At 38.5% G+C, this 22632-nt stretch overlaps 1 protein-coding gene across 1 annotated transcript; it reads left to right on the top strand.

Moving 5' to 3' along the window:
- The first annotated feature begins 230 nt into the window (after positions 1–230).
- On the top strand, positions 231–15242 carry Jeb (low-density lipoprotein receptor domain-containing jelly belly protein). Its single transcript, XM_076308729.1, has 4 exons — positions 231–1034; positions 1909–3243; positions 12197–12357; positions 14561–15242. Exons 2-4 carry the CDS (start codon positions 2388–2390, stop codon positions 14618–14620), a joined length of 1077 nt encoding a protein of 358 aa, XP_076164844.1. The 5' UTR covers positions 231–1034; positions 1909–2387; the 3' UTR covers positions 14621–15242.
- Positions 15243–22632: the final 7390 nt, after the last annotated feature.

Genomic DNA, 22632 nt, shown 5'->3' with positions numbered 1-22632 from the left:
ATGAGAAAGCACAATGTAGTCCCTGGTAGTGTACGTGTGAGATCCGATGCGGAAAGCGTGCGATGCAGGGGGTGGCCGGGGTCAGGTTAGCAGCAGCGACCGCGGGGCTGGAGGGGTTGAGAAAGGGAAAACGCCGGCTGAGTGGGGAGGGGAATGCGCGGTGTATTAAACCCGGTGACTCTTGCCGCGCAGCGTGGGAGTTAGTTCTGGTGAGGGCGCCAGCCAGCTCACTCGCTAAACTAACCCACCGTCCCAACCCTTCGATCCTCCATCCCTCGACCTTCGGCCAACAAAGCAACATCCACGGCCGCAACCTCCTTTCGCCGACTACGCTGTTTTACGCGACTTCCTGCCTGCGAAACGGAACGGTACGAGCCGCGGCGTACGTGTTGCGATCGCGTCGCCTCCATTCTGCCGGTTCGCGTCATCCGGAGTACACCTTTCTCGAACGAGCATGCGAGAATACGAGAGGGAACCCAGCTCGACGTAAGTGATCGCCGTCGCGCTCCGACACTCGAACGAAGACGCTGAACAAGGCCGAACCGTCGTCGATCGACGACGCTGCAACACGTCCGCCCTGTACGAGGTTCACGAGTAACCATAAAAACCATCGTCCGGATGACTGACATCAGGAGGCCGCCAGCAGCATGCTAGCCGACCGTTCGCACCATTTTGTGTTCGCGTGATCGAAAAGACCACGTTCGGTGAAGACTCACCCCCTTCCCCGCCCCTCCCCCCCTCTCCCTATCCCACTGTGCGATGAACATACTTGTCGGAGCAAACACCGCGAGAACCTAGTCCGAGCTAGGCAGCAACCACCGTCCAAAGTTCACCGTTTTGGACGAAGGAGTTTCCCCAGCTGCCCGAAAGAGAGAGAGAGTTTCGACGATACGGACGAAGAGTAGCATGTGCGCCGCGGTACAGGGGATTTGAGCGGCAGGGAAGGTTAACTGTTTAGAGTAGCGCATGAAAAAGGTTCCACGGTGGGAACGAGGAAGAGAAGGCGGAAGGTTTCGCAGCACCCAGACACAGAAGCAAGTATTTTGCACAATACGCACACACGTAAATGTAATCGTTCCGCAAAGTTCTGCACCCGTTTCTCTGTCCACGATCATTTTTCTCTGTATTGTGTATGCACACTGTCCTCAAATCTGTATCCACGCGTGTCGCCTGTGTTGCACATCACCCGCTCCGTCTCTGTATATCGATGTGTACTATTTTCTCCTCTTTCACTTGACTCGAGTTCGCCACACCTCTCCCGATGGCTCGCACTGTCGTCCAACGCCTAATTAATATCTTCCTCCTCCCCCGTCCTCACCTCCTTCCCACCTCCCACCTCGTGGAAGCACGGTTTTGCACATTTTTCGGGCACCTGTTGATCTTTCGTCCTACATAGTCACTTTTCCGCATTCTAAAGTTGTTCAGGGAGTTCGATGTCATCGTTGCACGCCGTGTCACCGCACGTAGAACACGCCTCATAGACACCAGCACCAGCTTCCGTCGGCCTCTGTACGTTACCAATGTCAGAGCCACGAGGACACACGGGGCTAACTGTGCACGATAAATCACCCAATGGTAAAAGTCTGTCACGGGAGCAAACGACTGGTAGCGTTTCTCGCTGAGAAAACCGAGGCGCGACGAGCCATCGGCAAGTGCCACTGCCATGCGGCGAAAGAAAGCAGGGGTAAGCGAAAGAACCAGGAGGCCTCCGGGGAAAGATACTTCGATTAGGAGCACGTAACCGTGACCGATCGATCCGGGTTTCATTGTTGTCCACAATGTCGAGCATCTTGAAAGCATCCACGACGCACCAGCACCAATGCATCGCTACACCCTGATCACATATCTCGAGACACACGTTTCCAGACGACGATCGCGCGCTATTCTTTACTAACCGCCTGATTTCAGAGTACGGTCGTGCCTCTATAACGGAAACGAAGCGTGGCTGAAATGCGAGACTAGCGATCTCGCGGGAGCAACTTGTCCAAAAGGAATTACCGAGGAAGGAACCCGCGCGTTCATTTCCCCGTGAGAAAGTTAGATACCCGATGAGAGGGTAGAGAGGATGATACTGGCCGAACACGTTCGAGATACGTGTTTCCTCGTGTGACGGAAGCCTACACGCGTATCGATTGATCCGTCGGTCATCGCTCATCGTCCGCGTATTTCTTCCCTTGTAGTCGCGCCACCCACCAAGTCGTTCCCTCCCTAACCCCAGCTAACGAAAAGTCGGCCTAAATCCAGAGTTGTGCCTTTCGACTGGCAGCGAAACGTGGAACGCGTAAGATATCGAAAGGTGAAACGTGAGGTAACCGAGAGGGAAGAAAATCGCTCGTGTTCGTCCGTAAACGACCCGCTCAATTCGGCGGATAAAGATTCCCGTATATATGATGGCCGTGTGCATGTTCTGGCTGCTCACGTACGTGGGACAGGGCCTGGACCTCGCCGTAGGGAATCGTCCGGTGATCATTATGCAAGGAGCACAGGAGCAAGACTATCGCCACGGGAGTGGCATCAGAAAGAAGAACGAGCTGAACTCGGTCGGCAATAACCTGTTGCACTTCAGGATATATCCTCCCGAGGCATCTCACCCGGACGACCTGTCCAACTGGCTGCTGCTCAACGACGAGCCACGGATTTCCACGTGGACACCAGCGGGTATATTGATCGACGATATGATCCGAGAACCCAGGGAGCTGCAAACGGTCTTCTTCGCCTTGTCACCGACGATGCTGAACGTACTTTACTCGGAGTACATGACCGCGAACCAACCCGGTGAGCAATTCCCGCACGAGGATCAACCCAGTCACTTAGGACAGCGTGGCAAGAAACTACGAATAGACTGCAGACACTCAAAGAACACCGTCAGCTTGCCCAGCAGGGTGTGCAACGACGCCACCGGCAGGAAGACCCATCACGAAACCAGACAATCGAACTACGACGATCTATTCGAGCAGAAACGGAGCGCTGCTGCGAATCTGAAGACTGATCTGACGCGGGGCGAGAAACCGCGGGACTACCAAAACGCGGATTTCGTCTCGAGGGCGTTCACGCTGGACGCCAACAAGCTTCCTGAAAAGAGGAGCCCGATGCCTACCGGACGCCGCTCCATCGACCTTCCCGGAGACTCTGCCCCGCATCAAGCTCAACCTCCGCCGTCCCTAGGGGCCGGTATCAGCGTGGCTTCTCAACTTATGTTCAGATCTACCAGGGGAAGCATACAATACGACGTCCCGCAAATCGGTGAGTGATACTTGCTTGTATCGTCTTAGAACGAGCACTGGGATGTTGTAGATCGGGGATGGGTTGTACCAACGACCATCAACATTTAGGCGTATTTGCATTTATGGATTTTAGGGTAGACGAGAATTTTTTACCATTATTTTTAGTATATAGAGTAATGTCGTATGTGGAGTAATGACCAGTGGATTCTGGTCTTTCTGAGGTAATTATTGGGAACCTTTGATTTGGTTCGGTAGATAGAGTATACAGTAACGTCGTGGTGAATATTGAGATTTATGCTTCGAGAGACGAGTGAAACTTGGAGACGGTTTCTCTTTGGATTGGGATGTGAACATTGTCTTTAAAGGTATGGTTAATTTTGGGATCAATAGTCTAACAGTACAGCATACTAGGTAAACAGAACTTGAATGTATAGTATCTTTGTAAAGTAGTTTTCAAGCTTTTGAATTGGTAAAAGTAGTCCTAACCATCAAACGGACCTTAGGAAAGTAGGCAAATCAAGTTTCAAATATTTAGACAAATTGTACAAATATTAAGACCCTTCTTTAGGTTCATAGTATCATTTTTTGAGGTTACTTTCAGGATTCGTAAGTGATCAGAGTAGAATGGAGGTCGTTGTTTCGACTGGAAATTGAAATTTAAGAGTATAAGGAGAATGAAAATTTTGTTCTCTTTTAATCAATTTTATCCTAAAGTTATGAAAACATTGTTGCAAGTTGCACTTGTACCAAAGGCAAACAATTCCATAAAAGTCGATTCCTATTTAAAATGATTAACCCTACTTTAGTGCATCAAAGTCTGATACAACTTAACGCAATATTGGAACATTTATATCAACCTTGTACCTAATCTCCTATTAACATTAAAAAGAATATATTTTTTAAGTATAATATATTCTTTAATAATACTATTTTTAAAGCAGTTCATTTCGATGTAGTGTAGTGGGAACTTTGTAAAGTTTCACTACACACTCTGAATCCAAATTATTATTCCGTTTCATCTTCTCTAAATTTGATTTGGTAAACTGTGAGAATTTGGTCTTTTTTACGTTCATTTAATGACGTCCCTGGAAACCAATTTCGAAGCTCGTGTTTCACCTGTTCGTCGAACACGGGTCGTATAAACGCAGTTGTTTTCGTGGCGCATCGTCCGTGACCGTCGTCACAACCCGCCCAACACCCCTTATTATCCCCTTTCCGAACCCAGCCCCTCTCAATCTGTTTACTTTAATTCAGCATACTCATTGCTGAAAGTAACTCCGTGGGATCGCTGGGAAAGTCCTAGAGAGTTTACTCTAAATTTTCCGTCTCGACTTTATTGGTCCAACGTTTCGAACTCGAAATTTCTCTTACAAGTTTCATCGAGGCAACAAATTGACCATTGGAAGGACTCGAATTAGCTCAATGAAACGAACATCTGGTTGCACTCTGAACGATAGAATCGTCGCTATTTGAGTAACTCTCAAATTCGACGAGAAGAAATCATTTCGAGAACTTTTCACTTTGTACTTAAAACGAGGAATTTTGTCGCTTGCGTGATAAATTCGGAGATGAAAAAGAGAGAACGTTGGCAAAAATGGACAACAATTTTTATCAAAGTGCTTCGAGTGTACTTCAGTGTTTCGTTCTTCGGGAATTAATTTCTTTTTATACGTTATCGATGCAAAATATCTTCTGTGCCTCGAATTTCGACACATACGCTATTTTTCCATTTTCCTCTTTCTCGTGCAACCTCGTTCACTTGAAACTGTCAAAAGAAATTTCTATAATTATCGTGTTATTCGTTAACATGATCGAGCAGTCGTAATTTTTTGTATTCGTTAACGTGCATCGATTTTCATACTGCGATAGTCAGCGCGTATTACCCCGATGACTTGAAACTTTCGAAAGAAATTTCTATAATTATTGCATTATTTGTTAACATGATCGAGCAGTCGTAATTTTTTGTATTCGTTAACGTGCATCGATTTTCATGCTGCGATAGTCAGCGCGTATTACCCCGATGACTTGAAACTTTCGAAAGAAATTTCTATAATTATTGCATTATTTGTTAACATGATCGAGCAGTCGTAATTTTTTGTATTCGTTAACGTGCATCGATTTTCATACTGCGATAGTCAGCGCGTATTACCCCGATGACTTGAAACTTTCGAAAGAAATTTCTATAATTATCGCATTATTTGTTAACATGATCGAGCAGTCGTAATTTTTTGTATTCGTTAACGTGCATCGATTTTCATGCTGCGATAGTCAGCGCGTCTTGTTTAATGACTCTTATCGTGCTCGCCGATCGCGATGGCACACCCCCACTGATGCCTGGATGGATTACGGGGAAGTGACAATTTAATCGCAGGGTTTCGTATCAGCATTGCACCGTGGCGTTTTCCACGGAAAAAGAAATGAAGAATGATAAACGCCCGGGGTCACGGAATTAATTTTACTTGAGTGACCTTTACACACGGCAGTGACGGCGGAGGGTAAGAGTGGGTGTGGGGAATTTATCTATCGAATTTCGATTAGTGTGTACATGATCACCTGTGGGACAAACGAAGTGTTGACGATTAAACAATCGTAGATTTTTCTTTCTAACCACTTTCCTTTCTCGTGCGTGTCAATTTTTCCGTGGTAGTTCCAATTGATATGGAAAACGTGTTGTAATATCTCGTAATCGGAGTGCGTGATTTCATTGTATTGCGTTAATACTGTGACGAATTAGTTTTTGTCGTTACGAGTGCTGAGTGGCTTCTTTTTCGTCGAAGGATATTTTACAACGGGACGTATGGTGATTGGATATCGATGATACATTTGAGAGAAATATATGTAGCTAGGAATTGAAATTTGTACGGAAAGATGTAACAACAAATGCTATATCAATTCCTTATTTTACGTAGTATATTATAGGGTACAGAATGATACAATGAACTATAACACTATAATATTATAATCATTGATACCATATTGGTCACACAAAAGTTACAATACATTATAGTATTATATACTTTGGCAGCATTCTTCAATTATTATGTACCTGTACTGAATTTATTATCATTATACTATTTCTATAAAATACCGATATTATGATTGCATTATTTAATGTCGCTACTGTAGCGAAAGATTCTATTGCAAAATTAGAGTATTTTCATATTATAGTGTTACTATAGTAGTATTAACATAAATATCGTGTCATACATCAAATATTATATTATGCCATTCTGTAACATTTTATGACAATAATGTAGCTAATACATTTCCCATAATATTGTTATGAAAGAGTGAGTACGATCGGGTAATTGTTTTGTGTTATTACTGCAGTAAAGTATTATATTTCTAACACAAGTGTCATATCATATTTTAGTTGCATTACGGTATTGCTATCTATGCTTATTGTCTTATTGTACGATATAGCATAAAATAATTCTATAATACTGTTTAATTTCTATACTTTACTAAAGTGATATAAACTACTTTTAATATCAACACCATATACGATTACAGTCATAATATTATCAGTATATGGTATTACAGAATAATCACACAAGAACGTATTATTATTCAGATTATGTTCTAACAGGATGTATTTACTGCATTATAGTGTTACTTCAGAGTAGTAATAGTATAAAATTTCTAATTTACGATTACATTGAAAGTACTCCTATATTATTGCAATATCTCTACAACATGCTACTAAAACTAGTATAATTATAGGTCTATCACGTCACTATAGTACAAAATACTGCAAAAATATCCTATTATAATACTATTATATAATAATACTAGTACATAGCACTGACATTATGGCATGGATTCTTATAGTACTAGTGCATATCATTGCTACAATACCACAGTATAATACTAGCATATAGTGCTACCACAATATTAAGGTGTTGTTGTAATACTAGTATATCGTACTCTTACAATGTTGTGGTAATATTATAATATTAATATACAGTAGTATTATTCACTGTATCATCTGCAGGACGGTAGCACTGTCGAGTACATGAACCTACTATTAACGTTATTACACGATACTTTCTCTTAATCTAACATTTTTATTTCTACGTAATGATGTAAAGCAAAAGAATATGCCTGAGTAATTTCATTTCTGGAGTTAATCCCCCCGAGTACCAAGGCGAAACCAATCAATGAAATAATCACCCCGAGATATTGAAATAATGACAATTACCGTGTTATTATTATCGATAGATAATTGCACCTGTTGCAGATCACACACGAACGCGGTTACGTGTATCATCACGTGATACCAATATCTGTTCCCACGTTTCTCCCGTTAGAAATCGGTACGCGCAGAAATAGAAAACACGCCACTTTGCGTTCGAGGACACGTTCCACTATACACAGGGTTGGAGTGCACAATGTATTACGATCTATTTTTCTAGAATTATTGCAGACACGGCCGAAAGAATTTTTATCGAAATTAAATATACGAACGTGTATTCGTTGTTCGTCGAATAAATTGATAATTAATAATAATTACAATTCTGAATTTACGTTGTAATTATACTCATCTATGTTTTTAAGGTTTTCGTTACGCAAGTATTGGAAAAGAAATACGTAACATAGAGACAGTATGACGAGGTGTAATTATAACGTTGTTGGTTGAATCGAACTCTATTTTTTTCGCGATTTTAGAATTCACTGGGGCCTCGCGCGCGATGCATAAGATAATGAACGAAGTGGCATACAACTTTTACGATTTCGTATTGTTCGCTTGGTAAGAGATAACATTCGTTGAAAACATTTCATGCCAGAGAAAATACGCGAAACATTTTATTTGCTTGAAATTGACGTTCTGCGAACCGTTTCGATCATTAATAATTCAAACGGTGCTGTCGAATCGTCGTTACGAAAATTAATAAATGTTCACGATGTGCACGGATGCCATTTTGAATATTCAATCAAATGAATCGTAACTTAAAACGTACCGGTTTTATATTCACTCCAACGCTCTTCGATTAAAGTTCCTCTTTCGTTATATTGTCTCTGGTGTGTAAAATATTAAAAAACGTTTCAAATGAAAGTTACTTGTTTTTAAAGGAGCTACAATCAACTGCAACAGTTAGTGTCACTTCATTGGTAAACAATAGATTCGTGTCTCATAGATCGCGTAAGAAATATTAAATTCTAAAATATCGAAAAAGTATTTTTTTAGTAATAGGTCCAAAGAAAATAATTTTAGCAATATTTTATGCGATTCACCCGGTATGTTCGAAGATTGTCAATCTCATGAAAAAGTTTCAAGGCGTCATTTTTTCAGACCCCTGTACTATATATTTTCCATTTATTTCCATTCTGTATTCGTTCTCGATTCGTATCGGTACACTTTAAACATTTCATAACGTTGTTACTGCATTGAACGCACCGCGTTACGCAATCATTACACGTGAAATTGACGAAATGAAAATCACCCCATTCGACCGGTTGAGCATTTTATTTTCAACTGGGGAACGATTGATTTTCGAAGAGGAACACGCACAAATTAATACCACTTTTAAATATCGGAACTCGTTTTTCTGCTTTTTCGCAAGTAGAATCGCACGATCCAGGGATTCTCGATTTTCCGTTCAGTGGTTCTCAATCGTTTCGATTGGAAAACTTTCGTAATAAAAAAGAGTAATTTTTCGTACAAATATTCTCTCAAAAAGAGCCCACACGGACTCACATTGAATTTGTCAATTTATCGACAAACATCAGTAACGGAATATAATAATAGAAAAAGTTCGTTAAACGAAAGTTTACACGTCAGAAAAGTCCCTTTAATCACTTCAATTTTCTTTCTACAATCACCTCCGTCTGAATACGATCGCACTCCCATTGATCGCTCGAAAAGTGATAAAAACACGGATTACGTGGCCTTAATCGCCATTGTAAATGCATCAACGATCAAAGGAGCTTTATTCCAATTAAACGAACCGTAGCGGAACGGTGATTTGAATAAAAAGAAAATCACCATTTCGTCGATTCAGAAAGCGTCAACACTATTCCTCCGTCTCTTCGTTCTCGTCTGCGACACCAATCGTTTTTTCATCGTTCACAGCTTCTCCTTAACAAAGAGGAATTAATAAATTCAACGATGAACTAATCGGAAGGGAAACAGTAGAGGGAGAAGAAATCGCAGGTAAAAGAGCGAGAGACAACCTTGTCGGACCGACCAACGATATTTCTGTCGATTCGTTTCGAGTGGACGCCCACACAGGGTGTGGCAATTCAATGCAACATACGAAGTTATCGGAAATAGTCACTCATTGTTAGCACTGTCTGAAGAACATTGCCCAGAATTTGCATTGAAAGACGTTGAAACTATTCTCGGACAGGAGAAGATGCCCTCCCACTTTTTATTCGACTATTGTTCTACATTCAACGAAAACTTCCTTAGAAATCTATCGATCGGGGATGGTGTATTAATGCGAATCTTCTATGCACGTATTCTGTTAGAGTGTTAACAAAGGATCAACTTTTCAAATTGGAGGGAAACTTTCAGAAAGGGGTAAGAATAAAAGGAAATCTACCTGTGTACACCGATATTTCTGGAAAAGAACAAATTAGGACAAAATGTATAGAAAAGTATGGGAAAAGAATGAAGAAAAAATATATAAGGAACAAATTCTTTTAATGATAAAAACAAGAAGCTACATGAGAAATGAATGCAATGTATCAAATGTAAAAATTGGACACATGAAAATTGCACCGACCAAAATTATTTATACATTTTCATATATTATACATAATATCGTATAATAAATGTTTATTATACATAAAAATTATAATAACACTTTCTCCGTCTTCTCATTTTTTTTATCAATAACTTAGATATTATTCGACACACAACGAAATTGCTATGACTCGATAATGTCAGATGTATGATAATATTTTTGTTTAAGATTTTTGATCGTAAATGTAATAATTTGTGCGTAATTGTATCAAACACAAGTATTAAAATCGTCCCGGTCTACCCTACATTAAGCAATTAAGAAAATACGGAAATGACGATATAACGAAATTAAAAACTAACAAAAGAGATAAAGTGCCAACATGAAATATAAAAGTATTGAAATAAGAATACATAAACATAGAAAGATAATTAAAAACGTGTATTGTACCAGAATAGAAGAATGGGAAAATAGGCAAACATTGGAATAGCAGAGTATATTAAAATAGAAAAAAGTTTAAAATAATACGACGCTAGGTAAATGTAAACATAGAAAAATAGCAAAATTGAAAAATATGGTAAATAGAAAAATTGCGAAATAAGAAATATTGGAAGAAGATACTGAAATAGAAGAACATTGATCTGAAAAAGTACAAAAGGGAAACTTATTATGAAAACACTAGAAGAAAATAACATTAAATTGAAAAATACTGAAATAGAAAATATTACGAAAAAAAAATACTGAAACGGAAAAATCGAGGTAAATAAATATCGTAGTCGCGAAATATCTCAAAAAATCGAAATACAAATATTCGAAAATAAAAGAATATGTAAATATAAAAATACGGAAACGAGTACGGAGTAATTTCAATTTTTCTCTTTTATTCGATGGTGGAACTATTCATGGATGGTCAGTTTTACAAAAATTTTGAAAATTGGTGAATTGTTCTCTTTAGTGAACAAAGGGATTCCTTACATTTGTAAAGTGGTTCCTCCTTTTTTATCGACGATGTTCGAGGTTTCGGGGATGATGTCACGTTCAAGGCTGTTCTAACCTAATCGATCTCGGACAAATAAGTTGGTGATGGTTGGAACGACGAGAAACCGAATCAACCGAATGTTTCGAAATAAGGAATAGTGTGTAAAATAGTCCTAATCTTTATTTATTTCACAGAAAATGTTAGCTCTTGATAGAAAATTATACTTTATAGTTTCTAATAAATAAGGATGTATAATATTTTTAAATGTTCGAACATTGAAAATTAAGTATGTCATATTAAAAAGAAGATTCAGAATTTTTCTAATTCAATTTTCTGTAAATAAATTTGAATAGATTTTATTTTTACTTATAGTTAACTAATTATTGGATATTACATTGTGAATATAATAATTCAAGGTTCAGTATGAAAGAGATATATTTTTAATAACGTTTTCTTACTCGGAGGGTGATGTATTTAAATATCCTGAAACTCGATAACATTTCACTCCCTTTCGATGAATCCGCTATAGAGCACGTTAATTATTAATGATACACGGAGTACTGTCAAATGCTTACCGCAAATCGATAGAAAGAAAACATTGATAACAACCTTGGTATTTTTCCAATAACTTTGAATTTCATACGGTGTAGCTTTTAAACTGCAACCTTGCAGGATATTTCGCATAAAGAGACGTTCGTGATCCTTTAGAGTTGCGTCGATTTGCATAAAAATAGTAGCGATCGATAGTGTGAACAATGTAATAGAAAAATTAAAAGTACCGTGACAGAAATTATGTTAAAGTAATGGAAGCGATGATCTGGTGCTCGTTAGATAGAAAATACTAGTTACAACGGGATAAAAGAATGGAAATCGTGAAACGGTACAATAACAAAATTATGAAATAGGAAACAAGTGAAATTGAATAAACAACGAAATGGAAAATTTTCGACTTGACAAAATACGAATAGAGATAAATACTGAATTAGAAAAATATCGATCTAACAATATACGGAAACGGGTAAATAGTGAAAGAAAAAAGGTATCGGTGTAACGAAATACAGGAGTAGTTAAACATGAATACTAAAAGAAAATATTGAAATCGAAAGGTGTCACGATTAGAGACAAATAGATACGAAGAGGAATAAACGTCAATGTAACGAAACAATCTATTAAAGAAATATTAAAGTAAAAGAATTAGTGAATTTTCCTGAAATTTAAACGAGAAGATAGTAGAGTACCAAAATAGAAATGTAATATGAAAAAAGCGTGAGCTCTGGTCTAACCTTTTTGTTGACTTTTTTTTCCAGAGTGTCCAATCTCGGAAGACGGGATGGAAAGGTTCGCGTGCCCTACTGCGGACAGAGTGGGTAGATACCACTGTATCGATGATCACGCCTTGTGCGATGGTTTCGTAGACTGTCCTGCAGGAGAAGACGAGGACAGACAAGCCTGCATGTTTTACAAAACTGTAAGTCTTTAATCAACGAACCTCGTCGCACATTTTAACCGTGCACGAATAACTCAATCAACGTTGCGACGCAACAGCCTATAATTTGCTGCAATTTTGATACGACAGTCTATGCAGCTACGATAGTTAACACTTGTAGAGTATTTCCTGAAAAACCGTCCCGAAATTATTTCCGTTTCCTCGAAGTGGTCCCAATTTCAGTAATTATTTTTTCAATTTATATCAAATACGAGCCTAATTAATTTATTCCATACGATTAATCGTACCTCTAAATTCTACATTCCAATTCGAATAGAAATTTCTTCGTCAATTAACATTTCGGCTGTATTCAAGCTGCGTTTATAATTTAAACGTAGACAATACTTTGTCAAATCAATAATAGTGTTCCATTTCAAATTTGAAAAGTTTTCGGATGTTGCATAAATGATGGTAATGGGAGTCTAACGGTATTTAATCTGCTTTCCTAGTAACTGTAGCCATAAACTATTTTAATTTGAGAATGGCGTCAAATTATAAATTTTTAAAATTTAATAAATTTAAAAAATTGCGGTAAATAGTATCTAGAATTCTATATAATCTGCTTTGTCATCAACTTTGCCAGTTTTGGTTACGTAAAGGCTTCCAGGAATAATCTCCCTTGGAATTTACCTTTCTTCTCTATCCTACGTCCCATTCCACTCTCCGACTCTCCAAAGTCACAGGGAACAAATCTCACCCCGAAAATCTCAATTCATACACTCGCCGGCGTGTCTGGCTTTTGCTTAAATCTCTAAAAAAAGCGTCAGCACCTTAATTTTTCCACTGGATGAAGACCTTTCCCATCGCGCGAAAATAGCATAACGTAGGGGAGAACGAAAGGGGAAAAAACAATTCCTTAGTCGGTTTCCACGAGAACCTCTTACGGTAAGACCGAACCTTCAGACTTGAGCTAAACGCCGAATCGCCTAAAGCCACACTTTCACTTATGAAACGTGCACATTTCAAGCATTTTTACGGATCTTCAATTTTTCAAATCAGATACTATTACTTCGACTGAAGTGTAACGCTGTTAAAGGAACCCTGCAACAATTAAAATGACACGATTATTATATTTACTATTATTTTTATTAAATATCTTTACTATATAGACATATGTGAAAGCCTATATAAATAAGGCATAATCAAAATACATATGTAGGTAAGAGGTGAGATAGAATTAACACAATGACGGTTCACCGAACTACTTGGTTTTTCTTCAATTTAATAGTTAAATGTATCTTTATTCTGAATCTCAAGAAATTACGTTGCATTTTCATCGATTTTTTATACCAAATAAAACGATCCGAAAAATGAACATCTAACATCTATTGGGCTACCTGAACATCACCAAGTAACCAAGTTTTTGACTTATTAAAATTATTACTACATTAAATAGTAAATCAAATAACGAATATATATATATATATATATATATATATATATATATATATATATATATAATATTTACAATTTGTATTTCTAATGGTACAACTTCATTTCTTTGTCACTTTTAGTAAAATATAAAAGTGAGTGCTCGATAAAAGGGTGACGTCACAAATGGTAACTTCCATTTCATTCGAAACCCATTGAGCCTGTCGGTTTATCGTGGACACCAGTGGTATTAAATGGTAGTCGCAGAAATGGGGATTAACCTTTATTTCCCATGCAATCCACTTCGCTCGCTTTATCACCCTCTCGGTCATTACAATGCTTCCCTATCACCCCAAATTTTAATACGAATTACAATAGCTGTACGATCAACGCGGCCATATCTGGCGTTAAATTACAGAGGACGGAAAAAGAAAAAGGGTTTTTAATAAGAACCTACGTGTACTGTTGAAACGTGTAATCGTGAATCTAATTGTGAAATCTGCCATAGGTCAAGTGAAGACAAAACACACGATCGCCTATTGTACACGAAAGGTTGACCGTATCGTATATTCGAATATGCTTCAACGTATCAATTTGAAGCGGAGAATCGTTGCAAAAACTTTGTCGGTTCGGTGAGGAACACTGTTACAAATTACAGACAAGAATAACATCCATAAGGGGGAATGTGGCTTTAAGCGACTCGACTCATCTCGGCTCGACTCGGCTTAGCTTTCGGATCAAATAGTACGCACTCGTAATGGACACACATACTACAACGACAATGCACGAGAAAATGTTATTCTTTCTGTTTCAGACGAAAGCTCACCTTGACATATTGGCAGATGCCATTTTGCGATGGGCAAGAGGACGCTAATTCCTTTGTTGACGATGAACCTCTGACCTATGCATAAAATCATAAGTCTGACGAGTTTACTTCTTTATACATTCATCTATATATAAATACAACCTATAAATATAAATACAAATATAATATATGATATATTCCCGTGTACGTGTACACACAGACAGACACACACAGGCACACAGATACACAGATACACACACACAGTGCACGCACGCGCGTGTACTCGACACGTCTGAAGGGTTTTCGTTTTATTGCTAGCGAGCATTTTTCTTGCAAGTGACAGATGCAACGAGATCAACGAAAGAGGATGCATTTTTCTTGATTTTCGCGGAAAATATGATCGTGTGAATCGAAATTAAAAATGTGAGACGTAATAGGGTAATTGTTTCGAATTTTGATTAGAAGAGGTCGAATCAGATGTGACAACATTTAAAGAATACGAATAATTGGAATTCAATGGGAGTTAAGATATTAAACGTTAACACTGCGCGGATTTTGAAAGCTTTAGACTTCGGATATTTTTGGATTTTTAGAACTTTAAATTCACGATTCTTTTGGCTTCGTGAAATTTAAATAGGTTTAAAGCTGAACTTATTTTTATGAACTTTTGGAATCGGAAGTATTCTTAGACTTTTAAAAGCTGCTCCATCTTTAAGAATCTTAGTCTCAAAATATTTTCGATTTTAAGAACAATTTAACATATTTTTCGTGTTTCAAAATTGCCTAAACTATCGAAACATTGAGCTTAAAATATTTTTGAACTTTTAGGTATTTAAACGTAGAATGAACCGTTATTCAAAAATCTGTTCAGAGGTCTGAAAATTTTTACTCGACAAATGTATCAATTTAAATTTTTTCAAATTTATGATCGTTAAAGCTGTTAAAATTGTTTATTGAAAATATTGATTCTTTAGAAATGAAAAAATAACCTTTTAAGGAACTTAACTAACCAAATCTTTTAACTTTTAATCTACGTTAATAATGGAAATTTTCTATTCAAAATACCTATTTTGTTTTTAGTTTTTCACTTCAAATTTTGTATGTCATTGTATTATAAAAATTGTAACTTGATCCTCTAGACCTTTACAAACTGTTAGCTAAATGTGGTCTTCCACTTTTAAAAATACCTAATACAATTTACTCATATTTTTGGAACATTGTATCTGCCGAATGAAAAAGTCTTTAAAACTTTAAGACGCCACTCGTGTCGAAACGAATTTAATTATTCCCAAAAATTGCAAATCAAATAAACAAAAATGGTATTTAATCTGCAAAAGAAAAGTTTAAGCACTATTTGATTTTAAGAACAATTAAGAATGTTGAATGCTTTAAAATTGACACTGACTTCTCTAACATTCATTGCTGATACTGAAAATAATTTCAAATGACGGAATTCCTCTTTCGTCTTCTTTTTGCAATAACGGCTTGCAAGGATACTATTGGCCGATAAAAAAACGAACACCCTGCTCGTATTCTCCCTGCTCTCCGGTATTGTCTATTTTGCAGAGAGTTTTCCCGTTCTCCCGCGTAACCATAAATACATAGACACAGAAGAGATAAATAGATAGATAGATAGATAGTTAGATAGATAGATAGATAGAGAGATAGTGATAGAGATAGAGATAGAAAGACAGACAGAGAGAGAAAGAGAGAGTGTGAGTGAAACAGAGAAAGAGAAAGAGAGATAGCGATATAAATAGAGATAGAAAGGTAAAGAAAGAGAGAGAGAGTGAGAGAGAGAGTGACGAAGAAAGAGAAATAGAGAGGGGAAGAGAAAGAGGAGGGAGAGAGTAAGAGAGAGAGAGGAGAGAAAGAAAGAAAGAAAGAAAGAAAGAAAGAAGAGAGAGAGAGAGAGAGAGAGAGAGAGAGAGAGAGAGAGAGAGAGAGAGAGATGTTAACGCGCTGTAACCAAACTCAGGGGAATGTAATGAATCGTTTCTCGAGCAGCACTCAGCCCAAAAGCGGCCAATCCCTGTTCGATTCTCGGAAGTGTGTGGATTCTGATGTGAACTCGCGGCAACGCGTTCCTGATGAATCGTATTGAAAAGAAAATCATTTACCGGGGGTAATAACTTGCTATACACTTACCCCAGGGGGATATGTACTTATACATTGGAGGTGACTCCAATATTGACAACGTCTTTCTGATAATTGTGACACTGATCACTGATCTCACGTTACTTGTTCTCATTTATCTTAATTTTCTTACACACACACGTACACACACCACACACACATACATTTAATATTAGAAGAAGAGAATTCAGATAAATAAGAGAAAGTAACACGGTTTTGGACACTGTGGATTTAATGGTCTTGAAATTCAACTGAAATCTGGAGTCAGAGTCTGCATTAGCTAGAGAAGGAGAAATGTTCCAAGCTGTGATAATCAGATCTGTAACAAACTTGGCGATCGAATTTTGCGATTAACACGTATCGTTGGGAGTGATGGGATCAAGTTGAACATACCCTTACAAATCTAAATCAATTTCAATAGTTGATGTACTATTCGTACCCACTAATAATACTACACTCGCTACAATTGCAAAGTGTTCACTCCAGACGAGTCGACAATGACCTCTGGAATGAATATTATCAGGATTCGTAAGCGTGTTTACAACTATTTTAATATTGGAAATCTCTTAGAACTGGTATACGATTTTGAGAGTTAGATCTACATTGAGATTTCACTGTGATCCTACAATGAAGAACCGCATGGATAAAATCAGAGTAATTAACTACTCGTGACTTCGCAAGAATGGTACGAGTGAATTAACGACATCTGCTCGATGAAAACGAGTCCGAACGCGAACCCATTCTACTTCCTATCGGACGTTATTCGAAATTTGGTACCTTCCAATCACGTATAAATAAAACTGATCCGAGCGTAGCCACATTTTGGCTCATCCTTATCGTCCGAACTTTACCAATTTATCGGTACTATTCTCGCAAGGATCTACTGAAAACTATCAAAGTTCCAAATTTCATTATTATCTTACAATCATCCCACGCGAACACCTGAACTTACAGCCTGAAGTTCGCTGTATCCCGTTGACCGAATAATTTCGATCCACTTTGAATCAATTTGCAATACACTTGATCCCATAGCTAGTAGTCGGTGTTCAGTATGATTGTGTTTGAAGTCAGAACTGGGGTCTGTTTATCCAAACCTGTCTCAGCCTTTTACACAGGAACGCGTTGTACGAGGCTCTCCGTCACGGCAACCAGGTATCCTCACGTTAAAGTACAAATTAAGGGTGTCCGAGGTTTCAAGGGGGTGTTTAGGGTGTTTAAGGGTCCGACGATCTCGACCCCGGTTTCAGTTCCCCGCTAGGCGCCGCCGACCGTTCCACGGACACTGTTGCGACCTTAAACAATCGAGCGATTCCCGCGTAATACCCGTGTAAACTCACTTTTAACTTTATTTTCGTACGACACGAACACTACTACAGGACTTTTCAAAGACTGAGAACGAGCTACTCGTTTTAGTTTGGTCCGGGACCGAGCTGGCCGATCCTTTACGGTTCAAGACAGGACACCCGAAGAGTTAGCCGTCTGTTTCTGGACTCTTGGTTGCCAGCCTGGTTCCCGGGCATGACCGTCAAGCCGATCGATGCTTGGGTCGAACAGTAGTAAAACCAGTTTGGAAAGGTCACCAAGGTGTCACCAAGGCATAACGATGACGAAGTTTCCAGGACTCGGTGACCCAAAAGTAACAATCGTGCGTATCGATAGTGATCACGAGTGGGCTGAATCCCTCCCCCTCCTCATTCCCCGGCCTTCTCTTGGTTAGCATTCCAAGATTCTCGCCTACCGGATCGTTATGTTTTTCATCCCTCTACTTCACGGTTCTTTTTCCTCCTCGTTAAAGGAAAATATTAGCTTAACGGTAAATATTTGACAGTGTCTCGAGCGACATCTCCCTTTTTCTGCAAATTGTTCAGAACGAATCGTAGAGGTGGAGTGTTTGAGTGCTCGAACCTTGTCGAAGGGAGAAATATCTCTGCACTCTGATTTCAGGGTTTTGGAGACTTTAATCCATGGGATTAGCCGGGATTGGCTATCGCATCTTCGTGGGAACACCGTCGATGAATCGTGGTCTTTTCTCAATGAAAATGTGTTTCAACGCAAATCCATACTACGACTACTTTCCATCGCGCATTATTCGAATCATTTTTAAGCAACTTTCGATTACGTAGAATTATAAATAGTCCGATCGTAGCCGTATTTGGACACATTTTCATTGGTCAAACATCGTCGATTCATCGATACTACTTCTACGAAGATACGATGAAAAAATAAAAATTCAAAATTTCATTAACGGATGACTCGTTCGCGACAATTTCGAAAGAAAACATTAACCGCGACTCGAAGAATTTGAACTTGTCGATGTAAAAGACCTTTCGAGTACCCAGAAGTCGTCCGAAGACTCCAAAATCCAATCTCGACAATCGATCAAGGTGGAAGCACAAACGTCGATCCTCTCGATTGAACGTTCGGGCTGATCGACGATCGAAACGTCTCGAATGCGAGACCCATGTCTGCTGTACTGCCGTGTGTTTGCTTATTTTAAGTACGACGAATGAGAACGCATGCGGTCCCGAGAGTTGCGCAGCCTTTAGACTCGTTGGAGTTGCTCGTTTCGTCGAATAAGCTGTAAAGTTCTACGATTAATAAAACGACTCTAGGATTAATGAACTATCACTAGGTAAAAAATGAAAATAAGAAAAGAAAAAGAAAAAAAAAGAAAAAAAGATTGGCAGACACCGACGAGGCTCAACTACGCAATACGTATAAGAAGGTGACGAGAGGAAGAGACTCGCGAACACGTCGAGCGAAAATCCCCTTATGCAAGGTCAATTCAGTATTACAGTGTCTAGACTATATACATTTGTAAAGTTTCGTTTCACGGTCGCGACGAGCGAAATCCAAACACGGCACGATGAACTCGTCCGTGGATCCGTGAATTACATTCGCGTCGGTATTCATGTCGACATCTTGAATGTTATCGAATAAGAGAGAAATAATTCAAACGGAGATATGTGTGACTTATTTCTTGAAACGTAAATGCGTTTCCTTTCGTTGAATATGGATGTAAACAATAGATCACCGTACGATCGAAATCACGCAATGGAATCGTGTAATGGTCACGTGTTGCGAGCTCACATAAACGGGGACCCTATTGGTCCACTGTGAATACATGTAACTGTGAACAGAAGTGCATCGTGGATGCACATCAAGTCGAAAGACGGAAGACGCGATGAATGATTGAAAAATAGCGAAGTTGAAATATTGTTGCAAACCCTTCGAAGAACTAACACACACATACACATACACACATAAATGGTAACTTCTCTATCTTTTATTGTATTTATTCAAGAACTGACCTTTGCCTATACGACTCTGGTTACGTGGTTTTATTTATTTGTTCATTATCTTTGAACGGACAATAGTCCTTTGTAACATAAATAATGAAATTGTCCCGGTGATTCAGATATATTTCTTTGTCTCCTAGAATCAACAAATACTTTTCATTGTAAATGTACAACTGAAGTACGTTTCGTTAATATTCAAGTGTTTTAATCTTCCATAGACACGTATTGTAATTTGGTATCGTACATAGATTCACCGATTCGTTTAAAATTGATCGATTCAATGTTAGAAAGAAGGTGTGAAATTTTTTCAAAGTTCCTCGAATTTCTACAAATTCAATTTTATTAATGCAAAGTTTTCGAGTTTTTCCCCAGGGAATTCAATGATCGAAAATCGACTGCTCTTTAGAAGTAATTCATTCAATCGGAACAGCAAATTTTCAATTACAAAATAAATATTTGTACAAACGACTATTTTAAAAAATAACGTTGCAGCATAGTACATACGTGCTTGATGTCAGCTCGACTGTACGTGTCATTCGGTGAGCGACCGAGGTTCGATTCACCCTTAATGTAAAAAGTAACGGAGAGTGAGCAAGATCAAATCAAAACATCACTGTACGAAAGTATGAAATTACTGAAATGCAGCACCGTCGACGTAAATACCAACGCGAGTGTATATGCATACATACGAGTATGTACCTTCGTTTTTAACGACTCGTCAAGTGCCAGATTCGTTCGTAGACGCTTTTCAGTTTGCGTAGTTTGGCATAATTCGAGGAAAAGGAGTACGTTAGTCGACGACTTTGTTTGATCGAATCATCTGAAAACAGGGTTGAATCCTTAACCCTCTGCGACTCATTGCGACTCTCTTGTTTCGTCGGTCGAGTTTAGATAGTTTCGTATTTGTTTCGAAAGTTATAATCGCGTCGTTAACCAGCATTCGATCTTCGGATTCGATGGTGTTGCTAATTTTTGCCTTAATTCGCGAACGAGACTGGGTCACGGAGGGCTAAGCGAACTGAACATATCAGAATCTACGTATTTTTCATCAGAACAGAATATTTTTAATATTCACCGAACGACGCGCGCAAATTTAAAAAGAGAGAGAGAGCGAGAGCGAGAGAGAGAGAGAGAGAGAGAGAGAGAGAGAGAAATAAGAAAAACACTTCCTGTTTGCTCAGAGGTTATTGTCTCTTGAAGTATCACCGACACGCAATTGCGAAATTGTTGTTCAGTGTGCAGATGCTTAAACTAATTGTCATGTTAACGCTTAACTGGCCGCGTCACCGACTCCATTTTTTGCGTCAAAGGTTTCGCGATTTTTCCGAAGGATCCAACGTTCGATTGTCTCCTTCGATAAACTGTAGCGAGATTGTAATTAAATCTACGCGAAGCATCTGTAAAATGATATTTCTTGGCAAATTAACCAGCACTCTGTGGGCAATTGAATATGTTTCGAGGCAAATGAGTACGTTTGTAAATAGGTGAGAATTATATTCCGCTGATGCGATACGGCATTAAGCAAGTTGTAACCGTTTATTGGAAGTAAAACACTTTTCTGACAGAATGGCAATGTTTTTCCATTTATTGCTAAAATCTGAGAGGAGTGAAACATTTTAAGTAAATTTTTGATCAATTTCGAGCGAGAATCTTAATATGTACACTGTTTGGTAAACTTTTTCCCTTGCCAACGCTGAAGTGGTATACTATACGTGACAAGGGCATACAGTAGGTATGTTTTTCCATGAATGATAATGTTTATCTACTTGATGTTACAATCTGAGAGAAATAAAATGTTCCAAAAACTTCTTAATCGATTACCAAGTGAGAATCTTGATACATTGTTCGATAAACTTGTTCCCTCTTCGTATATCAAAATGATACATGTAACAAAGACATATGGTGTATGTGTTGAAAAAATGGTAATATTTTTCTATTCAATGTAAACTTTCTGCAATCGAATCTTTTCGACCAATTTTGTTATTACTGTTACGCATCATACTTTTCCAAAGAATAACATTCTCGATGTTTCTCCACTTGATTTGAAGATTAGAATAAAGAAAAATAGAACCTTGAAAATGCAAAGAAATATGATCAAACAGCTTCCAACCGATTTTCAAACGAAAACCCTAACGTATTAATCTTAAGAATTGATAACACTTTTTCGTGTGACATTGATAGCACTGGATATTCGAAATCTCAGTACGTTAAACATATTTAAAAATCCCTTAAAGTTACATCCTCCTTAACAAAATTTTAAGAATTCTAGTTGTACAAGATTTGAACTCATACACCAAATCACTGAATACCATTTTTTCAAAAAAAAAAGAAAAGAAAAAAAAGAAGGTGAAAAAGCAGTGTCAAAAATAAATCTAAAATAGCGCCAATTCGAACAATTTTTCATCGAACATCGGATTGAATGTTTATGATTGCAAATTTGCGGCCGGTTGAGCGTGAGGGTGTATCAACAAGGCGATGTAACGGAGCGAAAGAGCGTCGAAAACAATCAGAACAATCACGTTAGACGACACTGGCAGTGAGTGATCGCATAGAAGATAAACAAAAATTAAAGATGAAACTATAACCGACAGAAATTAATATAATGCAACACACGCTCGCTACTGACAATGAGAACGTCGCATGGTT

The sequence above is a fragment of the Ptiloglossa arizonensis genome, chromosome 1, assembly GCF_051014685.1.
Source record: "Ptiloglossa arizonensis isolate GNS036 chromosome 1, iyPtiAriz1_principal, whole genome shotgun sequence".
In the NCBI taxonomy this organism is placed as follows: Eukaryota; Metazoa; Arthropoda; class Insecta; order Hymenoptera; family Colletidae; genus Ptiloglossa; species Ptiloglossa arizonensis.
The sequence above is the reverse complement of the archived record's forward strand: the minus strand, read 5'-3'. Positions and strand labels throughout refer to the sequence as shown.